The sequence below is a fragment of the Belonocnema kinseyi genome, chromosome 2 (assembly GCF_010883055.1).
Source record: "Belonocnema kinseyi isolate 2016_QV_RU_SX_M_011 chromosome 2, B_treatae_v1, whole genome shotgun sequence".
In the NCBI taxonomy this organism is placed as follows: domain Eukaryota; kingdom Metazoa; phylum Arthropoda; class Insecta; order Hymenoptera; family Cynipidae; genus Belonocnema; species Belonocnema kinseyi.
This window is the reverse complement of record NC_046658.1, coordinates 67,160,268-67,177,397: the sequence shown is the minus strand read 5'-3', so window position 1 is coordinate 67,177,397 and position 17,130 is coordinate 67,160,268. Positions and strand designations below refer to the sequence as shown.

At 31.0% G+C, this 17,130-nt stretch overlaps 1 protein-coding gene across 2 annotated transcripts in view; it reads right to left on the bottom strand.

Annotated features, from left to right (window-relative positions):
* Positions 1 to 70: 70 nt before the first annotated feature.
* LOC117168416 (rho-related BTB domain-containing protein 1) overlaps positions 71 to 17,130 on the bottom strand; it is a 59,604-nt gene continuing 42,544 nt past the window's right edge. Inside the window, exons 3-15 of one of the 2 annotated variants that reach the window (XM_033354050.1) lie at positions 15,057 to 15,160; positions 14,364 to 14,561; positions 13,907 to 14,114; positions 10,531 to 10,773; positions 8,642 to 8,727; positions 8,421 to 8,547; positions 8,068 to 8,202; positions 5,020 to 5,043; positions 4,193 to 4,349; positions 3,335 to 3,465; positions 2,876 to 3,118; positions 2,570 to 2,718; positions 71 to 964 (exon numbers count right to left, since the gene is read on the bottom strand). In XM_033354050.1, coding sequence (XP_033209941.1) covers positions 754 to 964; positions 2,570 to 2,718; positions 2,876 to 3,118; positions 3,335 to 3,465; positions 4,193 to 4,349; positions 5,020 to 5,043; positions 8,068 to 8,202; positions 8,421 to 8,547; positions 8,642 to 8,727; positions 10,531 to 10,773; positions 13,907 to 14,114; positions 14,364 to 14,561; positions 15,057 to 15,160 — 2,016 coding nt within the window. In that variant the 3' untranslated portion in view covers positions 71 to 753. The remainder of the gene's footprint in view (positions 965 to 2,569; positions 2,719 to 2,875; positions 3,119 to 3,334; positions 3,466 to 4,192; positions 4,350 to 5,019; positions 5,044 to 8,067; positions 8,203 to 8,420; positions 8,548 to 8,641; positions 8,728 to 10,530; positions 10,774 to 13,906; positions 14,115 to 14,363; positions 14,562 to 15,056; positions 15,161 to 17,130) is intronic. The other variant, XM_033354051.1, reaches the window with a different exon arrangement.

Here is a 17,130-nt window from a genome sequence, read left to right as displayed (position 1 = left end):
ATAATATTTATAAACGCATTTAAAAATTATATATATATAATTTTCAAATGCGTTTATAAGTGTTTTTTAAAATTCTGTAAAATTATTTTGGTACATCCACGATTTATTATAGCGGATTCAGAAAAGTTGAATTACAAACGACAAGATTTTTAATTCACTATTTTAATTGATTTCATATTTGGACCTAACAAAAAAATGCAATATTAGAATAATAGAGTCTTTTTATTTGAATATTACAATGCTTTTAAAATAAGGAGAAAATAATAACGAAAGTCATAAATTAAAATTAATGTGAAAAATTCAAGATATATAGTGTTCCCTTAAAAAAAGGGACAAATTCGTCCCCTTTCTTGATATCCAGGATTATTTGCTCACTTTTGTAGAAAAAGTTTATAGAAGTGGCGAGGTAAGGTTTCCAGATTCTGTTAGAATTATAGTAATATTATTTTACCATACCATTATGGTATACGTATTGGATATTCTATCACTTTGCAATTTATTTATGAGAGTCGATGAATTTTCGACCATAGATATGATAATGAGAGCTGATGTTGCAGAGAAGCTGTTTACGGTTTCAGTTTCAAAAGTCCTCGATTAATATTATAATAATGTATACGTACGCCTTATAATTACTCGACCTTAAGTATAAATCTGTAGCAGTATCAAAATGGTAAAAATAGTGCAGATAAATACAATGAGCACTGGAAAGGTCAGTATAAACCTGACAGAGCGGCTCAGGCCGCTTGGCTCATGTCAAATATTTTCTCCGGATTCGATTGACGCATCGAATAATGGACGATCAGGTGGTGTATCGTTTACCACATTATTTCCCTCTCGTCTGGTTTTTGTCGACGAGGAAAAACAAAGACAACCTGATTGATTTCGATTTCTTTTTAAACTTGGCTTGCTCTCCTTGTCTTGTTCTGCCAAACATTTTTGATAGTAATCGTAGTCTTTCAGATACCTGGAAATAATATTTTTATCAATAATAATTAATCGAAAAGATGCATGAATTTAAGATAATATGTTTTTTAAATAATGCATTTAATCCTACAAATTCCTGCAAATTGTTTTTAATTATCCTGTTCCGGTAAATAGAATGTGTAACTTCACAATCTCAAAGGGACTTGAACCTGGAATTGGAACAGGCTCGCTTCCAGATCACGATAAATAGTGCAATTTTCAGTAGAAAATCAAAAAAATCAAGACTCACTTCCAAGATATTGAATTGCTAAATTGGGAGAAAATGAGTTTAATTAGAAAAAATTGATCAATTCAATGTAAAAAATTCGAAAATTTAGAGGTTCAAATTCCATGGGTTTTGAATTTCTTTTCTTATTATTATTATTACACCATTAAGCCATTTCCCTTTCGGGGTAGGCGTGACTCATTCGGCAGGGGGGAGGAGTAGTGTGTGGAAGGGATAGAGATTTTTCAGATTGATCCAGAATTCTCGTGCTATTTAAGTAAATAACACGTTCGTTCCGCAACGCTGCTCCGACCCAGGTTGCTGATCAATCTCTCTAGCAATCACCCCAATCGATGGGAACCTCACGAAGTCGTTATGTAAGGTTCCCCACTTGGGTCCATTAATAGCCAAGGTCTTTGTTTCAGGCGTCATTCACTCTACTGACACTCTTTTTATTAACTATTTGCCGCCATACTTTCCCGTCCTGGCATACTTCTCTAAATAATAAAAACTTGCTCCTTATTAAAGAAGAAGGGTATATGTTTCTATATGAATAGAGAATAATAATTTTAAGAAACATCATTTCTGATCTCATGGCAAAAAGGAAAATGAAAAAAACCTTACAAAAGTGGCTTTTGTAGAAAATGAAAATTTAAGGTTTTATAGGTTAGAATTACATTGGTACTTTGGTGCTGAAAAATGTCGTAAATATTTTTAATTAAGGGCGTTTTCTTCGCAAAAATAAGTATTTTATTATTTTCTTTTCTTTAACAACTTTTAGCAGGAGGATTATGGTAAGAAATAGGTTTAAAATAGGTAAGACGTTAGGCAATTATAAAATAGATAAGAGACCAGTGCAGAGAGTTAGTTATCTGGTTTTGAGTTATAAATCTTTTTATGAGTATATTAAAAATGAGATTTCTAACAAATCCTTTGAACACAACATGCATTTGATATTTAAAGATTTTTTTTTGTTGCAAAAAGCCCAGTTTCTTGCAAAAATATTGATTATCTAGTTTTGTACTGGAAACCTTCAATCAGAGCTTAAGAATTACCGATTTAAAGTTTCATTAGAGTCTGGAAATTAGGAATGTTTGAACATCAAAATTTCGTTAATGATTCTTTATAATAGAGGGGAGCACATCCTCGATTTTTTTTTCAAAGCAATAATTCTTTAATTGTTATTTATATTAAAAAAATTTCTAGCAATCTTAAGAAAAAAAATTATTTTCATTACGCCTTTAAAGATTCGTAAAAAGTTTTAAAATTTACTTTTTAATAAGTTTGACATTGTTTTAAAGATAAACGCTCTTGATCGATTACGATTTTCCCAGCGTAAACGACTTAATTAATTAATTAATTTAATAACTATTATGTTACCATATTGGGGGCCAGCGATGTTCACTCAGATATTCTTGATTTTCTGCATGCAGAAGACGCACACTTTTTGGAGACATCTTGCATAGTTTGTTGTAATTCACACACAGGTGGTTCATACACCAATCTGCCAGTTGATCAGCATTGTGCAACTGTATAAATTTTATTTAAAATGATTTATTTACAAGTCTTTTAGTTTTAAATCTCTTTTAAAATATAGTATTTAACTAAATTTTCTTTAAAATTGTTTTAAAAGTAATTAATTTTTATGAACCATCAATAACTATATTTAATCTAATTTTTTGAGACCTTGCATGGTTCCAGTAATCTCAAACAGATTTCCACGGCTTCATTTCCATCACTCTGTGAAATACGATCCAAATCCTCAATTACTCGATTTTCCACTAGATTTACAAGCCGTGGTAAGCAAAGCCTGTTTGCCAGTTCTAATAAATTCAAACATTTTGTTGAAGATATTGCAGGCACCTCATCCGTGTAAAGATAACAGAGCAATTTATGGAAGGTGTACTCTCTTACACCCGGAAATACAATCTGCAAAGTTGAAAAAATGAACTCATTACATTATTTATTGCTAATTACTCTAAAAATAATACAGAAATTATCCTTCAAGAAAATAATTGTGTAAATTGGTATATTGACTCAAGATACTATTTATATTTCTTAGGAACTTTTAGAGTTGCAACAACTGTAGGTACTTTTATTTAGTTTCGTTTTTGTTTTTGAAAATTGAATTTGTACAATACTTACGATTTTTGCACTGCTTTCACGAAAATCACCAGAGAACATTGCTTTCATCATATCACAACGCGCAGTAAGAATTGCTCTATGAGATGGCATGCTTCCATCATCTAAATCAAATACAACGTCAGCAAACAATCCTGAAATCAAATTTTATATGAAAGGTATTAATTTTTTATGTAAATAAAAAAAAGTTATATTTTATTTTTCTAAATATCAAGCCGAATCTGTATACTGTTTGTAAACCAAAAATAATTATTGAACATCGTTCCTTTCTATGGAGTAATACTGCTCAGCTGCAACCATTAAAAATTCAATTGACGTCAAACTTGAGCAAATTATAGCCCTATTGGTTAATAGTGGATGGAAAAAAATGGTGTTGTTGGTACAAATATTTTCTGTTGGATTTAACCATAAAAATGAAGGTTAAAGTAATTATTTCTTTAATAAATGGTTATCATTAGAAACGGGAAAAAAACACTTGAAACTACAATGTGAAAAATTATTCTTATAGATTTTAAAAGACTCACAAATAATTTAAAAGTATGGCATGCGTACACAACATCCCAACGACAAAATTTTTACCCTATAACATATGCAATAGGACTACACCTTGCCGAAGTTTGAATCCTATCAATGTTCTTTATTGAGAAAAATGGATTAAACTGTTTATGGATCTTGAATCTTAACATTTAGAACAGGAATATATTATATATATTAGGCCGTATAATCTGGATGTTAATTTTTTAAATCCTGGACTATCAAATTTAATATCTAGATGAAAGCTTTTAAAATCTTGAATAATCTGAAAGCAAGATTTGACATTTAGAAAAAGAATAATCTTCCTCGATTTTCAGTACGATATACCTTGTTCCAGACAAAGACTTTCCAACCTTTGTCGCACAACCTGCTTATACTGATTGTTAAGATCGCTCGTGATAAACTGTTGTTCTCTAGTCTGAATACTGTTGATAACCATTAGCAACTGTGGCAATTCAAGAAATTCAGCTGCTTGTCTAATTTCCTGTTGATAAAAGAAAAATTTGTTTTGAAAACTGACAGTAAAACACTCAAAGAAAATAACTTCCTATAGGCTTGTGGGCAGAGCTATAAAAAATTATGCTGATTCGGTATTCGGTGCATTAAAACTGATTAAACTGCAGTAGAAGTAATAGAGGTATCGAAAACATAAGCGAATTCGAAGAATGTGAAATCTCTTTAGCGACCTTTACAGCTCTTTTGTAATTTTTATAGTTCTAGTTACATAATTCCATATAGCTGAGTTTAACAAAGGCTTAGCAGCACTATATTTCAAAACCGATGAATTCTGAAGTTGGAGCTAATTTTCTAAATTCAATGAGTCTCTTCTGCACACTAGTGACAATTTATATGTATTAATACTATCCCTTTTTAAATTATAATTTATAATGAAAGACGAGAGAAGACTGCATTTTTGTGCATTTTATTGTCTCACAATCAGTCTTTCATGCTCGCCAATAAAAATATACAACGGGCATAGAGTTAAGACACATGTATGTGTGACCATGGGTGATCGATGAGTGATCAATATTGCACGTGATGAATTTGCAAGACTAAGAAAAAAGCCGTGAATGGTAACGACATAGCTAGATGTGACTATTCTCTTACGTGTGTACATACCACCATAGTGTCTAACACATACATGTTGTACTAACCAGTAGAAGCCCGATAGGAGCTGTCTGAAAGAATAGAGCCATGTTAGTTGCTTTTTCTTTAAAGTCACTTGCGAGCTGTTATTATTAGTTTTTCTTCTATGTATTGTATTTTCTTTTCTTCTCTGGGCTTTCTTTCACACAATAAACTAATAAAGGACTAAAAGTTGACAGTGCTGTCTTTTAGTTGAAATTAAATAAGAACCCATCAGAGTAACTCTTTTCGAATCATTATATATATATATATATATATATATATTCCGTTTGATAGAAATGCTGTCCAATCTTGTTAAATTTTGTAATAATTTTTATCCTCGTCATTTTGACTGAAGCAAATACCGGTAAAACATAATTTGTTACTTTTTTGATTATTTTCATTTAAAAGATTCATTTTTTTCACCAAAATTTAATAAAAATGGATATTTTAAAAGTTGCATCTTTTTAAATATATTTTTTCCTTTATGAAATGGTAAAAGTCCAAAAAGTTAAATATATATCAGAAAAGAAAGCTACAAGAAAATGTTTTCACATCAGTTTAAGTATTGTTTTTAAATCTTTAAAAGTACAGTGTTCGGCATTTTTGCTGGAAAATGAGGTATTGCTTCTGAAGCATTGTCACTGGAGCTATTAACTAAAAACCTTATTGACTCAGCGCACTTTCGTCTCAAGATGATATCATTTTTTCAATAGGGTTTCTGATATTTATTCCGGCATGAAGCACATAAAAACAAGTACTCATAATTGGTCCAAGTCCTTTTCTTCTAGTTTCATAAAGGAATGTCCATTAATTACGTAAGGATGATTTTTGTAATTTTAGATCCCCCACTAACCCTTCTACGTGAAATTTTATATTTTTCAATAAATGTATCAACACATATATAAAGTTTTGAAACATTTTTATTGATTTGAAAGAATTTCAACAAATTTGAAGGAATTATAGGGAATTTGCCATTATTTCAGAGTACATAACAGAAGATTTCAAAAGATTACAAAAGATTTTTAGGGACTTTAAGAAATTTTAAGATATTTCTAAATTTTCAAAAGAAGTCAGGGGATTTTAATTCAAAACATAACGAAGTATTTCGGCCGATTTTTTGCGATTTTTAAACATTCAAAGAATTACGAACGATTTCCGCTGGTTACCAAATATTTGAAGGGGTATCAAGGGATTTAAAAAGATCTTACGAAATTTGAAGAAATTTCTAAATATTTTAAAGAAGTAACGGGATTTCAATCCTAGAGATACTGAAGTATTCAAACGAATTTTGAAGGATATTGAAGAATGGTATTTCGAGGAGTTGAAGGGATATCATGATATTTTAGAAGACTTTAAAGGATTTTAAATAATTTCGACGAATTTTAGGAAATATAAACGACTTTCGATGATTTTAGGGGATTTCAAAAGATTTCAAATTATAACCGAGGATTTCGAGGGATTACGTAAATGATTTTAAGGGGTTTCGAGAAATTGTAATGACTATAAAGGTATTTCAAAGATTTTAACGGATCTCGTGAAATTTCAAAATATTTTCAGAATTACAAAGATTTTAACCGTTCTTAGAAATTTGAAGGGACTTCCATGTAGCTTAATCGTTTTAAAGAGGTTTGAGGATACTATGTACACGATATTAATAGAATTTAAATAAATAATTTAAATTCTACTGATTTTCAATCAGTATTTTAGCTAAATTCAGCAAATGTTCGGTCTTACGGTCAATGATAAAATCAAACTAAAAGCATCCGAAATAACATAAAAATAACATTAAAATTAAAAATTGTAATTTCAACAGACCAAACGGGGTTCAGTTAGCATTAAGAAAGAAAAATAATTAGAAAGAGGAATCGTATGTAAGGAATTCTTTAGACTCTTCCCCCAAGTAAGGATTCGTATGATTTAACGGGCTCCTTCTCCTCAAAATGCCCTAAGTAATCAAGGGACGCTCCCTAAACTACAAAATAAATGAGTGTCACTAAATTCACCTTAAGGTCTTTTCCGTATTTATTGTGCAGGGTTCTTTATCAGTGTTTAAGAATTTATATTTTCAATTTAAAACTATCTGTAGCCTTTAAAATTAGACAATTTTAAAACAAAAACAATTTTAAATTCAAATATTTTAAAGTAGAAGTCATAAAAATTAAAGAATTTTGGGCACATTAAACTTGAGCAATTTCAGTAATAAGCATTACAAAAAAAAGTTTAAATTGAAAGCCTTATTGAAAAATTTTGAACTCCAAACGTTACATACGATATTTGAATCTTAAAATATAAACACTATTAATTTAGATTGAATCTTAATTTCAATCAAGATTCAAGATAAATCGTTAAAATATTTTTAAGCAAAACTTTTCCAATTAGAATATAGATGCCAGCAAAAATAAAGATTTCGGCGAAATTCGGAGTAAAAAATATAAAATATTCTTTAAAAAGTTTTTAAATTAGAAACACTTTTAAAGACCAAGGTTGATCATCCTTATTTAAATTTGTAAAAATTAAAAAAAATTTTAATTACAAATTATTCAATTGTTCAAGTTTGGAATTAAGAAATTAAAACTTTCAAATTCTTTAAAATGAAACCTATTCTTTATTCTTGAATGGTTTAATTTAATCTTTGTGATCCTTATTTCCAGTTTAAGACTGTAAAATGTTGAGCTTTTTAATTTTACATTGTTCTTTTCTAAAGTATCAAATAAAAATATTTTTTAAAAACTTAAACGAAAGACTTTTAAGCTGAAATATTTAACATTCTAATGCTACATTTTCTTGAGTTAAGATGTGAAGCTCTATTACTACTCCCCCCCCCCCTCTGAAACACCATTTTTGACACTTAATTCATTCAGCGCCAAAGATCAATTCGAGTAATTCGTTTTTTTAAAATGCAATTCATTTCCATAGAAGAAATCCGAATAATCTTTCAAATCAATTAAAAAAATTAATTAATTAATCAAGAAAACAAAAATTAGTCAGATTTAATAATGTTTTTAGTAGCTTATCATACAAGGGCATCTTAAGAAGAAAAATGGATACAATACTAAATTATAAGTGGAACATACTTGTAAATCGTGGTATTTTTTGTCTAAACTGCCTGTGTATATAAATTGCAAGCACTGCTGCATAGCCTGAGGTGTCACGAGTTTCGAAAGTGTTATCACTGTTGCTTGTTGTTGTACTCCTGAAGTGTTTTCAATCTATAATGAATATTTGATGTATTTATTTTTTTAAATTTAGAAAATATATTAATTTTATTTCCAATTACCATGCAATCAGTTAATACGGTTTTATAATATGCAACAGAATTTAGAAGAATTTACTTTATTCTGGATAGATTTCATACAATTATTAAGAATGAATGTTTGATCATTTTCAATGATGTTTGAAATATAATTAATTTAATATATGAACTGACCACGACCACGCGGATACTTTGGAAGGCTGGATGATTCAGTTCTCTTGTAGCTCCAGTGGATTTTTTCTGATTATCCACTGTTGGCAGTACTTGGAAGCTAGACCGTCTCTTTATCTGTTCCCAAACTCTAGAAAAAAATTCAGTTTGCATTTTTTTATTTTTATACAATATTCGCACTTTATAATTTTCTAATAATAATAAAATTCATAAAAAAAACTTACTTAGTTGGCTTACTTTGATCAATACGGATCAAACATTCGGTGTCATCATTAAATTCTCCAAGAGTAGCTTCGCCAAAAGTGCTGACCTGTACAAAGAAACCTTTTTATTTCATAAGAACAGTTTTTTATTACTCTTCAATCGGTTTTTATTCCACAAATGAATCATACATTTTTTCTTTAATGTGGGCGTTTACATGGAAAGTGTCATAAGGGGCGGTCCTTACATTACGTTGCCAATTTGAGGGGAGTAACGTAATGAACATAGATCACTTTTGCTGATGACAAATTTGAACAATAATTTTAAAAATCACTTTCATATTTTAAACTTCAACTCTTTCCTCGATTCCTCCCTTGTCTCCTTTTTTCGAGAATTCGTATTTTTTCCTTTGCTTTATAGTTAATGGAACCTGATAAGGAAATCCAACTATTTTAGGTTGGAAAGTTTACTATTATATTTTGAGTTCGGAATTCCTCTGATTTGGTTTGAAATACTACTATTTATTTAACAATTTAATTATTTTGTTCAAAATGCAACTATTTTCTTAAAAAGTCATCTTTTTTCATAAACAATTCAACTACTTGGTTGAAAGTTGATCTACTTTGTTAAAAATTATTTTTTTGATTCAAGATTCGTCTCTTTGGTCAAAAATGTAACTTGCGGCGGAACTTCCTCCTTACATGTTAGTTAGTAAGAATGTAAGTTGGTGTTTTCTTTATTGTTGACGTCACCGAGGACTAAATGGGTTTTAGTCCACAAGTAATACTATGCGCATCCGCTAGGTTCCCTTTCTCCCTGCAGCTGCACGTTACGGCCGGCGGTGATTGGGGAAAGTATCGCGTGCTATACAAGCAGGATAAAGTAGAAAAGGGCTAAAAGTGCCGCGGGGAAAAAGTGCCACATATAATAAAATGTGTAACTTTAATGTCTTATATAAATGTTTTTATACAAAAACCAAGGAAATACCTAATTTAGTTTAGATGCAGTGTTATGAAAGGGAAACTTCTACCACTTTTTACCCATCCCTACATATTATTTCTTTTTGTGTTATTGTATGTGGCACTTTTTCCTCGCGGCACTTTTAACCCCACTCTACCCTACGTCGATTACCTACTCGCATGATATGACGCGCTCGAGACGCTCGTATGGCAAACTTCATGTTCGTTGGTATTCGACTGTGTATTCCGCTTGTCGCACAATAAACTATTATTTGAAATAATTTGTTTCCCCATTATATCCCTACTTTCGTGACCGGGGTACAAAAATAGACCAAAATTGGTAACGTAGTTTACGGGCAGTATCTTTTGGTTGGTATGGACTATAGAATTATATGTAGGGTCATAGAGACGGGCGAATTCCTTCAATTTTAGGCGCAAGGCAAAACATTTAGGTATAAAAACGAGTATCTGGGGCATTTTTGAAGTTCGAACTTAGAAAACCCGCTTTTCGAGAAAACCCCACTTTAGATTGCCTTCCGCATGTGGGTATAGTGCCAATATAATCAGTATATGTGCCCCTTTAATCCCCTACTCAAACTAAAAATAATCATTTTTACTCTGACATCACAGCAAAACAGAAGTTAATTTTTGTTGCGGGTAAGTTTTAAGTAGATATAGTTGAGTTTTTTCGCATCGAAACAAAAGAAGATTCAATACAGTTGACACGGTAACTATTCTCAATATGATGGATAAATATTAAAACGTGAAGGTAATTTTTGTTACAGGTAAGGATAACTCGGAAATCGGTGTAAAGATACAATTTGTTAGAGAAACGCGAATATCTGATCCTAAACTAGAAAAGGCCATAAAAGCTCTTCGCATGCGAACGCCGACAAAATTGTTTAAAATTCATTTGTAAATGTATGTTTTAGATACGGAAAACTTTTCTTCACCATGCTGGATTCGCTGGAACTTCGAGGTGTATATTCCTGGACGAGCTCCATTGAAAATAGGCGATGGAAAGCAGGTGAAGCCGCTGCCAAAAGACAGCGGTGTGCTTGTAAAGAACAATTACCGGCTATGAGGGCGACATCAGTGTGAACAGGTTTGGACCACAGTGCTTTCATATTTTCTTCATAAGTGCTGGGTGCTAGGCACACTTCCGGTGGGAGCGGTTTTGGTGGACAGAAGGGAGCCTATAGAATAATATTCTATGTTTATTATTTTTATTCTTAATAAATTACATATAGTCTAGGCAGTTTTTTTAGTCCAGGCGTTTTTTTACCATCTGAACTATAACAAAAGTGCGTTTTGTGACAATAGTATATTGTGCACCAAGGCAGCGACTGAGCGCAAGTTTTTACAAACACGCAAGACCGTAAAAGGACTGCGCTTTCTCTGCACATATGACATTTTATGTAATAAGAGTATGGTTTCTGAGTTTTCTCATGAAATTACCTCTTAGATATTTCCCGCGGACATTAAAGTGCACTTTATCATCGTAGGACAATAAAGTATCCCATCGCCAACAAAACCTACTTTGCTGCTTCAAAGTACATCCATAAAGCGAGGAAAATATACTCCTCCTAATGCAAATTCTAAATTTGCCAAAAATGACTACTACGTGCCCCGGAATGCCCAACATCAAAACCTTTCACTTTTAATAGCTGCCGAGCTAGTTATGACCCTTCAAAGCAATCGGATTTTTTGTAAAGTGGCTGAAAAACTAGGAAAAAAATTAATCGTCTAGCTCCTATGTGTCACGATTTATGACCATGGAATTTTTACCCTTTCCATTTGGAAGAATTTTGTGTACTGAAAAATTTACTTCCGGCCGCATTTAGGCATTTTGGTGGCATATATTATCCATCTGTAATTCTTTAGAAATATAGCTTTTTTATTTTTCCTACAAAAATTAATTGTTTAAATAATACTTTTCACACTATCAATTTTGTGCACATTTTATGAAACCTACTACCAGAAGTTCTGTTTCGACAGGGAATGAAGAAAAAACTATAGTTTAATCATTCGAAAATCGTTTAAACATTAATAAAACAATTTATAAATCAAATAATTATTATTTTATAACAACACATGATAACCAATGTTTAACCTATTTTTTGTAAATAATAAAAGAAATAATCAAAATAGCTCAAATTAATTAAGAATGAGCCATGTTCTATTAATTCCTTCACCATCAATATCTAACAATAATTGTTTTGTCCTTCACGAATAGTTTGTAAAAGTTTCGCATTTTAAACGTTTAAAAGAACTGCTGTGAAACAAATACCTTCAATAAGGTTAAAACCCAGGAATAAAAAATGTAAAATCAATTAATTTTTTTCATTCTTTGTTCACAACAGATATTCTGAAAATAAGTTTCAGGGATAAAATACATAATATGTGCATAAAAGGCACATTTTGCCGTACAGTAATATACTTCCGAAAGGAAAGGGTGAAAGTTGACTCGCGAACTATGGGAACTAGACGACTAATTATTTATTTTTTATTTACGATGAATTTCCTGCTCTAAAACATTTCCTGCAACGCCATATTAAATTTACTGCATTTAAAAACAAACTATTTGAAAAAGACATGAGTAATTTTCACGGACAAATCGGTAAAAAAATGGTCAAATTTGGGAGGCCTTAACGAATGACCTATTGGGACTAGATTTTTTTTTATTTTACTGGAAATGACGTCTGCTTTAATTATCGTTAAAAGGTAGTTTTTTCGTGAAATTTAGTGCCGTTAAAGAACAAACGCAAACTTCAGAATTTGATTTTTAACAAATGAAAAAACTGTTAAGTTGAAGGGCCATAACTCAGATCATTTTGGAGACTGAAGGATCTATATTTTTAGTTTTCTTCGACATTTGGCTATTTTAATTTTGATGCTAAATATATTTTTTTTTAATATTTCCGAGGCGCGTAGTAGTATTTTATAGCAAATTTGGAATATTCATCAGGACCAATAAATAAACAGACTTAGCAAAAAAAAAAAAAAAGAAACGCGTTCTACCTATTATCTGTCCAAAGATATGGGCACCTCGATTTTTGTACAGATTTTCGAGAAAATCTCAGCAGAAAAAAATTCTAAAAATATGAGACAACATGCATGTTACAGTTGATGGTTTTGCCAATACTGATACAGAGTTTCAAAATGTTCACATGATTAGCGATTATTTCCTGTCGAATGAAAGGTGAAGAAGTACCATAATCATATTATCATTTCCGAATGCTCAAATTTGAATAGCTCTAAGTCACTGAAAATAAATTATGAAAATTCTGAAAAAAACGTATGGCTTCCTTAATCCTTTTTGTACACAATGGTGAAATTTAGAGCCAAAAATAATCATTTGTTAATAAGTTGTTAACAAAAACGTAGGGAGGTGTCATCTCCAAAACTAAGGAACGTACGGAAATGATTCTTGAAGTAAATTACACATTTGTGGCTTCTGAAAGTGTTGCATGTATTTTCAATGAGCAAAAAGTTGCACTTGAATGCTTAAACAATTATTTTTTCCTGGGAAAATTACAAGAGACTTTACGATAATTGAGGCAATTGCATCCGTTGTGTAAACAGCCTGAGTACGAGAGAAGGTCGTATTGCACGCGTAGCAGTAGCGCCAGCAAAGAGACCTGCTAAGAATGCGGTTGTTTCGATTGTCGTAGTCTTTTGTATTTCTCTAAAAAGAAAATAATTGTTTAAAAATTCAAGTGCAACTTTTTGCTCATTGAAAATACATGCAACACTTTCAGAAGCCACAAATGTGTAATTTACTTCAAGAATCATCTCCGTACGTTCCATACATTTTTTTCAGAATTTTTATAATTTATTTTAAGTGACTTGGAGCTATTCAAAGTTGAGTATTCGGAAATGATGAATGATTTTGATACTTTTTCACCTTTCATTCGCCAGGAAATAATCGCTAATCATCAGGGTATTTTGAAACTCTGTATCAGTATTGCCAAAATGTTCACCTATGACACGCATATTATCTCATATTTTTAGAATTTTTTTCTGCTGAGATTTTCATGAAAATCTGTACAAAAATCAAGGTGTCTAGATTTTTTGGACAGATAGTAGTCAAAATGGTAAAAGGGCCTTTTTATACGAGATGTCTGGACTAATATATACTAATCAGGTGCCTTAGGAGAATTTTCAATTCTTCCGTAGTTTTATTAAACTATGGATACTATTTTCAATCGTGGTTTTTCTTATTTAATGATTTTATGTTGCTGAATTTACAACGTTTCATTCATTTAATATTTTGAATAATAGTTTATGATTGATGTATCTAATACTAATTAAGGGGTGACTTTTTACCTGAAGTAAAGGCCTTTGTACTCTTTTGAGATTTGTTATCCAAAATCGTTGTTGACGCCTCGCAATTAAAGCTGCTCTTATGGCGTTTTCAAAAACTTCATTTACACCATAGTAAGTGAAAACGCTAGCCTCATAATAATAGACTCCCAGATCTCTTGCAACAGCACGTGCTTCATCTGGCATCACCAAATCGCTTTTGCGTGTAGCCCTAAAGTACAAAGGAGAAAAATTAATTCAAAATGTCCTATTTCCATAATGCAATTAATAATAATCTTAAATCGCTCGTTCAACGCAGCTGAAAATATTCCTATGCAAATACCCGTTAAAATTCGTGTAGTATTTGAAACAATTGACGTATAATTCCACGTGCAGATTTTCAGCTAGAAAATAATCTGACTTTTTGTGTTAATTGCTTTGCACCAAAATTTCTAGATGTAATTACAAACTAATTAATTACCTCACGAAAGGGCTGCGATCCCGAAAGTAACTTAAATAAGTCTCATCGCGGTACATGTATCGCAGATCGTTTTTGCAACCCACAAGTAGTACCGGTGTTTGTGGGCAAAACCGTCGTATTTCCGGATACCACATCGCTTTGCAGTTCCGTAAGGATACGGGGTTTGTTATGGAAAAACATAGTAGGACAACGTCAGATCTGAAAAACATTTAATTATTTTTTCGTAATTACAATTTAAACAATTTTTTTGCTTGAATTTTAGCGTTTTGTATATTTAAATCCTTAAAAGGGACGGGGAATCAAAAGTAATTAGCAAAAGATTTTAGTATGATATAAAATGAAATATATAAAGTACTTTTTCTGTCGGTTAACAAGATTCCATATCTATTTAATGTTGGCATATTAAAAATACAATTGTGCTTGATAATAAACAGAGTAAAAAGAACAATTCTAATTTTATTTTAATGGATCTTATTTCCCAGAAGCGCGAAAAAATAAAAATCACATTAGACTTATGCTTATAGTATCTTTACATTATAGAAATAATACATGTGTTTGGACTGATAAAGAATTTTCGCATGATAAAGAATATTATCTTCGTGACTTTTAAATTACAGAAGTTATATAAAAATTGTATACTTTTTTATTTGTATCTATATTTATGTAGGTATTAAGTTTCGACTAAAAGCTCACCTTCCATAGGCGAATCGCCGATCTTTTTCGTGATCGCCAAAAGTGTCCCAAAGACGTAATGAGACGTTGACATTGTCTACGACTTCCCATGATCGTTCTAAAACCTAAAAAATAATTTACTATAAACGAATTTTCATTTCTACTTAAACATTTTTCCTGAGTGTTCTAAAATTTTTAATAATTGTTGAATTAATAATAATAGGATGCAGAAAATTAAAAACCAGTAAATTGTGGAAATGTAAAAAATATATGTTAATATGCTTGCATACATGAATTGATTAGATAACCATAACATGCAAATAGTGACTTCATAAAAACATAAGTATCGATTCGTTTGCCCCACATTCAGTTCCATATTAGGAGAGCTTTAAAGCTGAAGTTTTGAAGTTGATAAAAATCGCGCTAGTAGAGAATTTGTTCCAATTTTCTAGGTTGAATTAACGCATAAACCTTGTAGGAAAATATATAGCTTCGTATTTGATATTTCTTGATTAGCGCCGCTGGGTTATTGATTTTTTACCTCACTCAAAGAAAAAGTTCTAGTTGAAGTGACTAGACACGCCTGGTTCAAATATTTCTAGTTATTTTAATTCTAAATTATGGTAAATATGGCTAGAAAATTCTAGTTAATGAACTCTGATTTGTTCTGGTTAAAACTATTCTAGAAATCTGTCTTTTGTCTCATGTCACTTTGCTGGATATGTCAATTGACACTTTAGCGTAAATGTCCAATTCTAGAACAATTTCGATTTTTAAATTATAATTTCACTTATATAAGTATGAATAATTATAGTGAACCGAGAATTTAGTCGTGTTATAAAGAAGAAATTGCGCGTTATCTGTCTAAACACCAGTGCTACAGAAATACTTCCGAATCAAGCACATATTTTTTGAGCGTCTGAAAAATATTCTTGAAAATATTAACCTTGTAGACAATAAATAAACAAAGTGAATGCCTGAGAATTTTGGTATTGAACAAGCGATCAACATGCCTATTATGTAAAATCACGAAAAAAATAGTCTTAACGAATAATTTTAGAACTAGAACGCATCAACAATATGCTACTTTTGCTTCGAGTATGTTGTATCTATCATCACTTATCAATACATATATTCACATATAGATTATAGAGAGACGAAATTTTAGCAAACAGAACAAAGTTGCTTCACTTTGTTGTCGGAAAATGTTGTTAGATTATTTTCTTTGGGGAAATGTAACATGTGGTCCATGCAGTTTCAGAAGACGTTAGAAAGACTCCATGAACGTAGAAGAGTATCGAAATTCAATAATCGAAAATCGATGTCTACCAGAATATCTGGCTGAGCTTACCAGAACATCTGGTTAAGTTAACTAGAATATATGGTTATGTTGACCAGAACGTTGTATTCTTCAGTTATCAGAAAACTGTCTATTAAGTATTTCTGGTTAACCTTACCAGAACTTCTGGTTACATTTACCCATATTTCTGGTAAAATTAACTAGAAAATTATTAACTAGAAACTTCTCATACTTTTAACCAGAATTTATAGTAAGGGCATATTTAACACTCTATTCTAGTTGAATTAACCAGAATTCTGATTGCTTCAACCAGAATTGTTTTAAATGCTTACTATGCAGAAGGAAAACTTTCTTTGAAATAGGTTCCCACTTGTATTATCTAATATCTTTTTCAAAAAATAATTTACTTGAGTTATACTTTAAATCTGTTTCTTGATTTTTACTCTGAAGGAATTTCAAACTCTTTTCTTAAGTTAATATTTTAGTGTTTTTAAATTTTAATTCACCATATCGTTAAATATTCGTAGGCTGTTTTTCTTTTGAGCATGAATCCACTTCGCCAACATTTTATTGACATTTTATGTGTCATTAAGCTTTTTTATAGAACCTATTTTATTCCATTTTCCGACATCAAATTATCTGATTATCTCTCTTTATACTCGTATTTCTCTCTATTTGGAAAGGATCTCGCCACCGCACAGTGGGGTGAAATCGGAAAACGAGGTTCAAAATGACATTTAGAACGCAATTATGCACCGATTTTAGAATTTTTTTTTGAAAAATTCAGAACTAAAT